At 38.8% G+C, this 12,781-nt stretch overlaps 1 protein-coding gene across 1 annotated transcript in view; it reads left to right on the top strand.

The window, feature by feature from the left end:
• The first annotated feature begins 1,116 nt into the window (after nt 1–1,116).
• LOC149010202 (aspartic proteinase 36-like) overlaps nt 1,117–12,781 on the top strand; it is a 66,263-nt gene continuing 54,598 nt past the window's right edge. The window contains exons 1-4 of the mRNA XM_089160354.1: nt 1,117–2,101; nt 2,317–2,446; nt 2,632–2,879; nt 6,447–6,671. Coding sequence (XP_089016480.1) covers nt 1,887–2,101; nt 2,317–2,446; nt 2,632–2,879; nt 6,447–6,671 — 818 coding nt within the window. The 5' untranslated portion in view covers nt 1,117–1,886. The remainder of the gene's footprint in view (nt 2,102–2,316; nt 2,447–2,631; nt 2,880–6,446; nt 6,672–12,781) is intronic.

Genomic DNA, 12,781 nt, shown 5'->3' with positions numbered 1-12,781 from the left:
TTTTACCTCAAGGTAAAGGTCAGGCATCGAGTGTTGCAAACCCTAACCCTAATCTTTTAAGAATATTTTTGACAATGCAGAAATAACATGGAATTATGATTTATCTTATTGTTTTAAGCCAAAGTCAAGGTTATGATTAAAGTTGTTAAAAGCTTAGTTCAACACAATCCTCTTAAAGTAATATTGTGGATAGTTTCTAGCACCTGCTAATTTCTTTTGTAAAAGTATCAAGAAAGTCTTGTGTTCACATTTCCATTCTTCTGCACTTCTCTTACATATGTGGATGATTTAACCACATGAGACGAGTCCTTATGACTGTTATGAACTTTTTTTTTTTGAGTAAACTTTATTACTAGTATGATGAGGACTAAAGAAAATATACTTAATTTTGCTTCAATACTGTCCATTAAATGCGCAACAATGAATTGTCTTTGGTACAGCTTCGTTCTAAGGGTTTATTGGACTTGATCCATCCCTTACCCTAGATGACCATGTCTATTGTATGTACGAACAGTTTGGTCAATTTCTGCTTCTTGGTTCGTTTCGAACCTTGTGTTGTCATGCATCTGTTGTGTCTGTATTTTTTGTGTCTGTACTTTTCTTAATTTTTGAATGAAGTATTTCTCTTATTACCAAAAAAAAAAATGCAAAGTAATGGGTCTCGACCTATCGCATGAGGCTGCGTTAGATTGTCCTATTTCCACTTGCTGTTAAAGTAGCCTGTTCCTTCACCGGCTCAGGCACCTGTGCCTCTTTCTTCTTAATCAATGTTTCTACCAACAAGAAAAAAAAAAAGAAAAAATGCAAAATGATGGATCTTGACCAACAGAATTAATCTGGACTATAGGTAGTTCTAATTGCACAACACTGAAGCACAATTGCCAAATACTCTTAAGACTCTTTTTGTGAAACTGTAGAGTATGCCACGCAAATCTAGTGATGTTTGTCCCTTTGTAGATGGGAGTGGGTATGGTGAAGTCGATGTGTGCAAGTCCAAGAGCAGCCATTAAATGCTTACATAACATTCCATGGGAGAGAGCACAATGGAGGTTTAATAAGATCACGCATAAAAGCATAAAAGCACCAAAACAATAAAAGTTTCTAACTTCCAGGAAGGCCAATCGTTTCACAGGAGCCAGCTTCTGTTCATACTTGTTTTTCCAATTAGATTGAACTCAACTGATTGGAGTTTGTTAAAATACCGAATCTCCCTTCTGGGCCCAAACATATAAACAGTATTTTAAGTAGTTCGGCCACCAAAACCACCATTTCCGTAAATTAGATTAGGTACAGGACAGAAGAAGATGAACAAAGCCCTTGACTGGTTTAAAAAAAAAAAATGAAAAATCCTGAAAATGGAACTGGAACACAAACCGCGTAAAAGCTAAAAGCCAGAAAAAGCAAGCAAGTTGTGCCGTAACCAGAAAACAAAGGTGGATGAAAGTTGGAAACGTAGCAGAGAGAAGTGGAGTTGAAAACTTCAAGAAACCTCGATTTAAATCCACCTTTACATCTAATTTTCCTAAAATTAAATATTGATTAGTAAACTCTCCTTTTCATTCGGTAGTTTAGATTCGTTTCTAGTCAAAGCGTTCGACTCGTCAAAGAAATCTCTATTGAGAGGGGTTGAGAATGTGTACAGAAAAGAAAAGAAGATACAGATAGGACCAGATGGGTTTCTGCTGATAGAGAATTCTTCGAAAGACGTGGGGAGTATTTGTTTTGTCTTCCCCATCTCTGTACAAGGTCAACTATTGCATTCCTAAGTTTCCTTTCCTGGGTTTCTTCAATTGCATTCCTTCTTTCTCCCCATTCTGGATTTCTGGTTTTACTTTTCATTATTGTGAAAGCTGAAGAATTGGGAAGGTGAATTAGGGAGGAGAAGAATGGATCTTGGAAGATCGTTCTTTGGGTTCTCCATTTTACTTTTCTTTGTGGTCTCCCATGCCTCTGCCTCTATGTTATTAAACGTGCAACACAAGTTTGGCGGTCGGCAGAAGTCGCTGAGTGCCATGAAAGAACATGATAGGCACCGTCACCAACGGATGCTATATGCCATTGATCTTTCCTTGGGGGGAAATGGGCTTACGAATTCTGCTGGGTTAGTATCCAATTCTTGACTTGCGTTCTTAGTTTCTATGAAGAAAAGCAAAGATCTTTTTCTTTCTTTCCTTCTTTTTGTTTGGTCTTGAATTCTTTCTGCACAATCTAGATAGAATGTTGTTTGATTTAGTGTGGTTGGTGGTGTTAGTTCTTTTATTGACTTCCAGATGCATTATTCAATTATGGATGAGTTCTGGGTTTTGCTTCTTGTAGGCTTTACTTTACTGAACTTGGAATTGGCTCTCCTGCAAACACATACTATGTTCAAGTTGACACAGGAAGTGACCTTTTATGGGTGAATTGTGCCGGATGTGCTACTTGTCCAAAGAAAAGTGATCTCGGTGTATGCTTATTTTCTTCTTCTTTGTTTTCCTTGTGTAATGGAAGATTTTTCTTTTTCTTTTAGTCTGAAACAATGTTAATATAACACAAAACATGCGGCACTGAGAGGGGGGCTTAACTCTATTCGTGTACCAGTTTCATCTCAGCACTACTGTGTTTCTTAAGTATGCATTTGTTATTTTGCAGGTTGATCTTAGATTGTACGATCCAGATACCTCAAGTACTGCACAAAGACTCACTTGTGACCAAGAATTCTGCACTATTGCAAATGGAGGCCCCATTCCTGGTTGTTCCCTTGGTACATTGTGTGGATATAATGTTGGATATGGGGATGGGAGTTCAACTTCTGGATACTATGTGCAGGATCTCGTGCAATATAATAGAGTTACTGGAAACCTCCAAACTGCACAAGCAAATGCAAGTATTTCATTTGGGTAAGCTGCTTTTCTGTTGCTGTTTCATTTAATAAGCTTCAAGTAGTTAACTCAGTGTATGGCTGCTTTTCACATGTTTCTTCATTTTATATTTGAATGACACTCATGATACGAGCATCTGCTCACTTATTAGGATATCGACACATAAAACAAATCATTCCCTGTATATCAATGCGTCTACAGCTACTTCTGTAGGCAGAACACTCTGATATGCAACTTGTATGAGGCAATGTATTTTATCTTAACCCTAAGAAAGCAGAGTCAGTATGCAATGTTAGAGAAGGGGTGTTTAAGCAGAGTTCCAGCTGAAGGATAAAAAAAAGATTCGAGTTCCCAACTGCACATCTCTGATCAATAATGTAGCTCCGAGATAAAGTCAAAAAAAGGACCTGGAAAAACCATGATATCCCAAATAGAGGGGGAGAAGGGAGACTCAAAAGAGGGAGGTTTTATAGGTTTGACAAGTTTAACAAGCTTGGTACCAGTATATATATATAAATATTTTCTTCTGAACCAACATATTCTGCTAGCTAATAGGTAAAGGGCATAAAAGGAATATACAAACTGTATATCTACATCTTGCAGCTCCCAACCAACCTCTATCTAGTGTGCTCATTTACATAGCTCAGTTAGCGTAACTAAATACCCTTGTTTATGCCCTATATACAGAACCTTCCTATCAAACCCTCACTTAGCTGACGAGTCTGCCAAGGAGTTGGCTGTCCTTGATCTCCCAGAAAATTAGAAAATGGAGGCTGTACATCTTGTGACAACCATCCAAATAAACAAATCTTCTTCAACCACTAAGTGAGTCCATGGGCATGTGAGTCCTTGGGTGACAAAGATCTTTGTACCGTGGATCATGGTTGAAATTCTGCTGAGCTATAATATGCTCTACCTGGAGCCTTTTTTTTTGGATGAATGGATAATTAAAATAAAAGCCAAAGAACAGGAGACAACAAGAAGCCAGCCTTCAAACAAGAGACTGGAAAGAGGAGCTGAGACCCTAGGAGACAACAATAAGCTTGTTCCTTAGGGTATCATCAATAGGGGATGGGGAATAGAAAAAAGCCTAGCATAAACGTCAAAACAGATGGCCTTCCAAATCATGTCAATAGAGTGGGATTTGGAAGTCCATCTTCTAAGATTGCGCTCCCACCACAGATGATGAACAATAGTACATAAAACAAGCTTGTGAATCTGGTCGCAAATGGAGGAACCTAAGAAACTTCTCAAAACCCAAAACCAATCCCGAGCAAAGCCAAAGGAACGCTGCCAGCAGGGCGAAATAGAGGCTAGGGCTTTTCTCCAAAGGGAATTGGAGAAAGGGCAAGAGAAGAAAAGGTGGTCAAGGTCCTTTGAACTATTCTAGCAAAGGATGCAATTTGGGTTAACGGGGTAATGTAGTACTGCTGTATCTGATTGATCAAAACAGTAGCCAAATAGGACCTTTCACAGGGAATCAATTTCAGATTTGATAGACTTAAGATGAAATAGAATTCAAATGTGAAAGAGGGCTGAAACTAGAGTGGTATTATAAGGATAATAACATTAACAATAGGGCTGAATAGATCTTCAAAACAGGGGCAGAACTATGATGAAAAACTTGGAAGGACAATATGAGGGAATTGAGAATAACAATGTAACACCTGGGCTTCACACCGCAAGGTGGAGCAATCGGATCGAACACCAACCTACCTTGATCAAACATAAGGAGTCTCCATAGAGAAGGAATGCTAACAGAGCAATTTGATTTCAATAGATGAGTTATGTCTTCCCCTTTTACTAAGTCTTTTTATATAGCATTCTAAAGAGACATAAACATTAATGGTAACATCCAACCACTAGCTAACACCACCTACCTATTAATAACTCAACTACTACCTAACTCTTTGACAAAGGAAAACTCCTTTGACAATGAGTTCTTTTATTTTCAAACCACAGTCCCTTTTATTGACTTTTCAAAACTAGACTTGGGCTTAGGTGTATAGACTATGAAGTTCAACATATGTGGGCTACCTTTAACCCACTAAAGCAGTCCTAGCCCATGAAAGCCATTGGCTGATTCATGTGATAGCTTTAGGCCTTTGATGGGCTTGACTCAATGGGCTTCTTCTTTGGTAAATATGTCTTCAATCCTACATCACGGGGATATGACGGCTAATAAGGAGGGATTGGATGGGAAGGGCTAAGTTTAGGCCCTCCAAAGGGTGAGGGAGTGGTAGGGGATATGACCTTTAAACAAAACCAAAGGGGGGACAAGGGGGCTAGTGGGAAGGGGAGCAGAGGAGGTCCCAAGTTGAGGAAGTGAAGAAGGTTTTGGAGGGGGATGGGAGGAGAGGAGGTCCCCTTTTTTTTTGAATGTTTTAGCCCGCCAATCCACTCTCTATTCAGATTCACCAACTTGTCAAAATTTTGGGGCCGAAAGGTAAAAGCACAAGTGGAGCAATATAAGGCCATAGTATAAGAATCTTATCTGGAGGATCTTAGTGGCGAAATTTAAAGTTGTCAATGAGACAAGGGGACCAAAGCGGTTGCGCCCCTTTTTTGGTAATACAACTGTTTATGTGGCACAAATTGTGTACAAAAAAACTGATATAGTTTTACTATAAGCTAAACAAATATTAAAGAATCATAATTATGAAAGATTATCATAAAAAAAAAATGTAAGTTCATCTCATCATAATACAAATATACAAGAGCAATTAACAACATTTAAACATATGATTATGAACTATATAAAATTATAAAAATGAAAATGGAAATAGGGGAAAAATATTTTTTGTTGTATGGGGAAAAAATATGCATGATGTGGTATACAATATATTCAATTGTTAGCTTGTTGCTCATTTAACTTTTTTACCAATTTTCTTTTAAGTAAACAAATAATTCTTGAATCCTAATCAGAATTTAATTTGTTTGGTTTTTTGACTGAATAGATAAACTAAAGATCACTGTATTCCAAATAATTCTCTGTCTAATGATTCCCGAATCCGAAATGAAATGAATAACTACTAAATTCGTATTTGGTTTTGTAGAATAAAAATTTGATTTAAAAAAAATAATTTAGGAACAAAATGTTAAAAAATGATTACTTCAGTGCCTAGGTGGCAATATGGGGCACAAGGTGAGAAAGCACCAAGGCCTAGGCAATAAAATGGCTGAAATCTTGCATGTCAAAAAAGCGGCCACCTAGGCACGTCTTGGAGGAGGCCTGGCCTTGATAACAATGGCTGAGTTATGTCTATCTGAAAATCTTAAGGTAGATTATTCTCGGATTCCTACTTCCACGAAGCCTTAAAATGTCATTGTAAGGTCTGACCTTTTCTGGAGGAAACATGTTATGCTTTTCTTACCATCTCATTCGAAACTTTTCTCTTGCATGACTTCCCTCTCCCTCTCCCCCTTCTCATGTTGTGTGTTGTTTGTGCAATTATCTTACCTCTTTGTTTCTGTTCTAAATCTCTCTCCCCCCATCTTGATTGGTGTTTGCCTTACCAATTTTTGTAGTTCAAATTTTCCTTGTTAAACTGCTTACATTATAGAATTCTCCATGTTTTGTGATAGGTGTGGTAATAAACAAACTGGTGATCTAGGTTCATCTACTGGAGCACTTGATGGCATATTTGGTTTTGGACAGTCAAATTCATCCATGATTTCACAGCTAGCTTCATCTGGAACTGTTAAAAAAGAATTTTCTCACTGCTTAGATACTGCAAATGGTGGTGGAATCTTTGTTATTGGAGAAGTGGTACAGCCGAAAGTGAAAACAACTCCATTGGTACAGAATCAGTATGTGATGTTATCATACTTAATGCAACAGTTTCTTGAGTTAGCTATTATGGTTTCATGATGCAGTTTTACTAATTAGATTTGCATGAAAATACAGTGGGGATATCTAAGAGTTCAAGAAACTACATTTGGGGTACCGTATGTTTTTCAAATATTATTGTTGAGACTTTTGAGGACCTTATGGTTCATAAAATGTTATGTTTTGGGCACCTCCTTTTTTCATGCTTCCAATTTTAATAATAGATATTGTGTGTAGTTTTCCTCTTCCCTGGCCAATGAACCACACATTGGCATGCTACAAGGATAGAGAAGTAGAGGCAGCAGAGATGTGGAGATTAATTGAGGAACTTTTTCTTCTTCCTCCTCTTTTTTTTTTTTTTTTTTTGGGGGGGGGGGGGTTGTTTGGGTTTAAGATAGAGTGGTGACAAAAAGTAAAATGGGAGATATAGATGTATCCGTTGCTTCTAGAAGATCAGAGTATCTGAAGTTGAGATTAGTCTAGGATTTGCTGTTTAGAAAATGGAGTTGTGTTTCCGATGATGGTAACTGATGTAACCAGAAGGATCTGCCCCTCAAGAGAAGCAACAAAAGCCTAAAGAAAAGAAAGGACATCTGCCCAAAACCTTGTGGCCCTACAGGAAGGCCAAACCACATGGGGGGCAATTTGGTCATTTTGCCACCCCTTTTGAACTCCTTTTGGTCTAGTTGGATGCAGCACAATTTTAGGGGTCCAAATCTACTTTAACTTGTTATTTGAGCCGTTGTTTAGAGTCCCAGGCCAAGTAAGAGTGTCAAGTTGGAAGCCAATTTCAAATTAGATTCCTTCTTGAATTAGGAGTTTCTTTTGACTCTGAAGTTTTCATTTATTTAGGAGTTCTACAGCAGGAGCCTTTATTTAATGTGATTCCTGGTTGAGTCCTAGTGTGAGTATGGGTTCCATTCCAATTAGAATTCCTTGTCTTGAGTCCTAGTTGGACCCTTCATTGTGATGATTAATAGAATTTGATTGAAGGATATTAAGGAGTGTTGGAGGATTTCCGGAATCCAGTGAGGAGATCCTGCAGCACCTTCTTGTTTTCCTATTTTTCTGCACATCTTAATTGCCCTTTGCCAGGAAGTAAGTGTTAAACAATTAAACCCCCATCCAGGCCCTACTTTCCCCTTCTCCTTCCACTCGCAACCTTCCCCCACTCTCCCAAACCCTAAATTTGTCATATCCCAGCCCCATCCCTCTTGCAAGCTTCTCCCCCTTCCTCTATACCTGCAGCAGCGTTCCCCTCCCTTCTCCATTCCCTCTATTCCCTTCCATTCCCCAGCCCCTCTCTCCTCTATTTCTTCTGCTTCTGCTTCTTCTTTTCTCCTTGCAGCAGCCTAAGAATTCCCAGATTTCTGGAAACCAGAATTTCCCTATCCCTAATGCCTAGATCTCCCAAACCCTTTACTCAATATCCACCTCCTAGGTACCTAACTCCCCTACCCCTTCCCCTTCTCCCTAAATCCTGGTAACCCCTAATTGCCTCTTCTTCTCTTACCTAACCTTATTTTCAATCATAATTTACAAACCTCTCATCCCAACCCCTTCCACTTTAGTATCACCTTCTCCTCCCCCAACTCTACTTTTGATCCCAACCCTATTCCTAGTCTCCCTAAATTTGAGAAAACCCTAATTGTTTAAACCCTAGAATTTTAGAATTAAGTCTGAACATTAAAATAACAGAATTCAGACTTAATTTTATTAAAACCCTAACCCTAAACCCACTGGCCGAACCTTATTCTTCTTCCCTGTCAACCCTAAATCACCCTAGACCTCTAGAAACCCTAGCCGGAGGGCTAATTAGCCCCAATTTGCTGCTGCCCACCTCTGAATTGTCCTAGAAGACCTAATTGCAGTGTTAAAGCCCTAATTTACTTCTGAATTCAACCTAAGTGATCCTGAAGACTGGCCCTCAGTTTGGTTGTTACATCAGTAAATTTCTTGCTTTATAATTCATTTATCAAATTATTTCAGTTTGCTTGTTTTTTGATTTTTATTACATATAATTTTGAGTGATTCCATTTATTACTGACTTGAGTCTTGGTCTTAGTGTTCTTCTTGGCTGTAATGAAAAAACCAAATTGATATTCTTTTTATCTTTGAAGTTCTGGATGAGTTGCCATATGTATGGCTTGATTTAGTGTTTATGAGATTCCTTTATCAAGAAACTTCGGCGTTTTTTGGGTGAGAACATCACACTGTTATTTCCCCTGGAAAAAGTCACTTTTTTGGTTACATTTGCAGCTCTTAGCTTCTATAGAGCTTTTTGGTCCCATGAAATTCTCTGTTTAACTCAAACAAGTATCACATTCAAGTTAGATTTCTTTCAACATAAGGGGAATTCTGTTTACAAAGTTAACTTGATGTGATTCTTTAGTATTTACATATTGAAATAAGCTTCTCTCTTGGTTGGATCCCCCCCGGTGGGTGTATGTAAAGGGTAAATAAGAAAACTGGCCTTGAGAATTGACATCATACTCTATTTACTTGGAACTTGCTTCTGATGAGTCTCCTTTGTGTTGACATGTGAGACGTCGGCTTCCGTATCTCTTGACAGCTTCAGAAATACTCTCAAACCTTGAAGATGTCCCATCTAACAAATGTCCGCTGTAATCCTTCTTGCTCCCCTATAAGTCGAGTGCATATTATTAAAGTAAATAACCACGTCCCAATTAGGTTTACAGAAGACCTAATAACAAGAGCTTGGCTTGCAGCTGGAATGAGAATACACCTCATATTTAGCTGAAGGATGGTTTTCAGGAAGACGAAGTTGAGGTAATTTTTGTAAGATATGTTAAGGAAGACATTCAACCCAAAAGCAGGATGATGTTTTGTTGAAAACATGGACTGAGGTTTCCTAATTAGAATAGGATTATGTTTCCTCATAAGTCTAGAGTTTTATTTCTATATTTCCTTTTCCTACTTAGTATAGGACTTAACTAGGTTGTAACTATAAATACCCTATTGGGGTATTGTGAATAATAAACTTTTAGAGGAGCAATTCCTCACATTACAACATGGTATTAGAGCAAGGTTTTGTTTTCATCCTACAAAGGTGCTGTAGAAATTTTTTTTGAAGTCGCTATTCACGTGTTTGTTTTCTTTTCGGGTATCCTGGAACTGTATATTGGGTGATTAAGTGCATGTCTAAGAAAATTTTGTCTAAGGAGTCTGGTATTTAAGCGGACTGGTTGTGTTCCTCTAGTCTTTCCTGGAAATTTCCTGGTGTACTTTGATTCAACAATATACCAATTGGAGGTAACCTGAGGAGATACTTTTCACGTGAATTAGTGGGAGTAATTTTGAGAATATTTTAGGGACTTTTTCGTAATTTTGAAAAAGTTCAGGGATTTTTTTTTGCAATTTACAACAATTTTAGGGGACTTTTTCAGTAATTTTGAAAAAGTTCAGGGACTTTTTTAATTTCTCCTTACAATTATGGCTGATCCCATATATCCTTTATCTGGTACATCTGAAGAGTCTCCTATGTCTTCCATCCATAAGGATCGTGAGTTTTCTCCGCTCCAGATAACCACTGTGAAACTTAATGGGACAAATTATCTTAGATGGTCTCGTTCAGTTTCCTTAGCTGTTGGTGCTTGTGGTCTTACTGGTCATCTTGATGGGACTTCTACAAAACCTTCCACACCTGGTCTGCAACTTTCCAAGTGGTATACAGATGAATGCTTGGTCATGGGTTTTCTCATCAACTCCATTAAATCTAGCATAGTAGAGAGTTATCTCCTCCTTCCTGATGCGGCTACTATTTGGAAAGTTACTAAAGATACATACTCTAGAGTTGGCAATGATGCACAATGCTTTGAAATTAGACGGAAAATCAATCAGTTACAATAGAAGGACCTTCCTCTTTCTCATACTATAACACTCTTCGGGGATATTACCAGACTTTAGATTTCTATGGGAAGTTTACACCGAAGAATGCTGAAGATGCTATCGCCTATCAACAATGGGAAGATAAACAGAGAGTTTATGATTTTTTGGCAGGATTGAATATAGAATTTGATCAAATTTGCGTACAGATCCTTTCGAGAGACACTTTCCCTTCTCTGGCTCAAGCCTATGCCATGGTAGATACCGAGGACAGTCAAAGGACAGCTATGGTACACACTCAAACATCTGATAGATCTGCATTGGTGGCTGGTTATGGCAATAATAAATCTAGTTCTGGTAATTTTCGCCCTCCAGTAAAGTGCGAGTATTGTGGAAAAGAGCGTCATACAAAGGACAAGTGTTGGAAGTTGCATGGACGTCCAACAAATTCTCGTGGAGGAGGTAGAATTGGAATCAAGGGCAGCAATCAAACGTCTGCAAATCAAGCCAGTTCTGACACCCTGAGTACTCCAACACCTCTTTTCTCAGATGAGCTCCAACACCTTCGCCAATTGATGTCCATACTTAACTCATCTTCTCCAGTACAAACTTCCAGGTCGGGTATAGCCTCTGTCATTGATCCCTCTGTTGATCCACAAATCCCCACAGGTATTTTTGGTTGTCACAATGTTAATTTGACTTATCCCTCCTGGGTAATCGACTCTGGGGCAACCGACCATATGACATGCTCATCTATTTTGTTTCATACTTATTCATCTTCTTCTATTGCTCAGGATGTTCAAACGGATGATGGGTCTTTCTCCCCTATCTCTGGGAAAGAATCTATTATCTATTCGCCTTCTCTTACCTTATCTAATGTCATGCATGTTCCTAAGTTTTCTGCTAATCTTTTATCTATTAGTAGCCTTACTCGTGATATGAACTGCAAAATAACTTTCTTTTCTTCTCATTGTGTGTTTCAGGACCTGGAAACAGGGCTTACGATTGGCAGTGGTAGACAGAAAGGGGGGCTCTACTTAATGGATGGGTCCCCATTATCTCTTTCTACCGTTTCTAGTTCCACCTCCCCTGCACTTTTTACCTTATTACAGTGGCATAGTCGTCTTGGCCACGTTCCTTTACCTATTTTGTCCAAATTATTTCCTAATCTGATTAAAAGGTGCAATTTAAATGATTTTTATTGTGAGGCATGTATTTTGGCCAAACAGACCAGGCATGTTTACCCTATTTCAGATAATCGTACTAAAATTCATTTTTCAGTCATTCACTTTGATGTGTGGGGTCCTTCTCGGACCATGTCTGTATCTGGTCATAGATGGTTTGTTACCTTTATCGACTGTTGTATTAGGACCACATGGGTTTACTTACTTTACCAAAAAAGTGACGTTTTCTCGTGCTTTCAAAATTTTTATAATATGATTAGGACTCAGTTTGGGGCGACAGTCAAAATCCTTCGTCCGGATAACGGAACTGAGTACTTGGGTGGCGCATTCCCTTCCTACTTAGCAAACCATGGCATCATACACCAAACTAGTTGCGTCGACACTCCACCTCAAAATGGGGTTGCCGAACGCAAGAATATACATCTACTTGAGGTAGCACGTTCCCTTATATTTTCTATGGCCTCTTCGGTTTTGGGGTGAAGCCGTTTTTAATGCGACATATCTAATTAACCGAATGCCTTCCCGAGTCTTAGACCAACACTGTCCCCTTGAGGTTCTTTTAGGTACAATAGTCTTTATAGTCTCACCTAAGGTTTTTGGATGTGTTGCCTTTGTTCGGAACCACCATGTTCATGGAAAGTTAGATCCTCGTGGGTTAAAGTGCATTTTCTTGGGTTATTCTCTTACACAGAAGGGGTATAAGTGTTATCATCCTAGTTCTCGTCGTTTTTTCGTCTTTATGGATGTTGTGTTCCAGGAACAAATTCCCCTTTTTTCCCCTACACCTCTTCTGGGGGAGAGTTTTAGTGAAGAGGTTCCAATGTTGATTCCTCCTTTCAATATTTCTCCTGAGATTCCTATAGATGATCCTCCTTTGGAAGATGGAATGACTAGACAGGAACAGCTGGTGGATGATATACAGGGGGAGACTAGACCTCTGAAGACCTATCAAAAAAGGCAACAAGTGACCCATTCTGAACCAAGCCAGTCAAAAGCTTTGGTTCCTGGCCCTGAACAATCCGTTCCTCCAGGTGAGTCTGTCTTTGACCCTTCTTTTAATC

This window comes from Hakea prostrata, chromosome 7 (genome assembly GCF_041222555.1).
Source record: "Hakea prostrata isolate BN-2017 chromosome 7, UWA_Hpros_2, whole genome shotgun sequence".
NCBI lineage: Eukaryota > Viridiplantae > Streptophyta > Magnoliopsida > Proteales > Proteaceae > Hakea > Hakea prostrata.
This window is presented reverse-complemented; position numbering and strand designations above follow the sequence as displayed.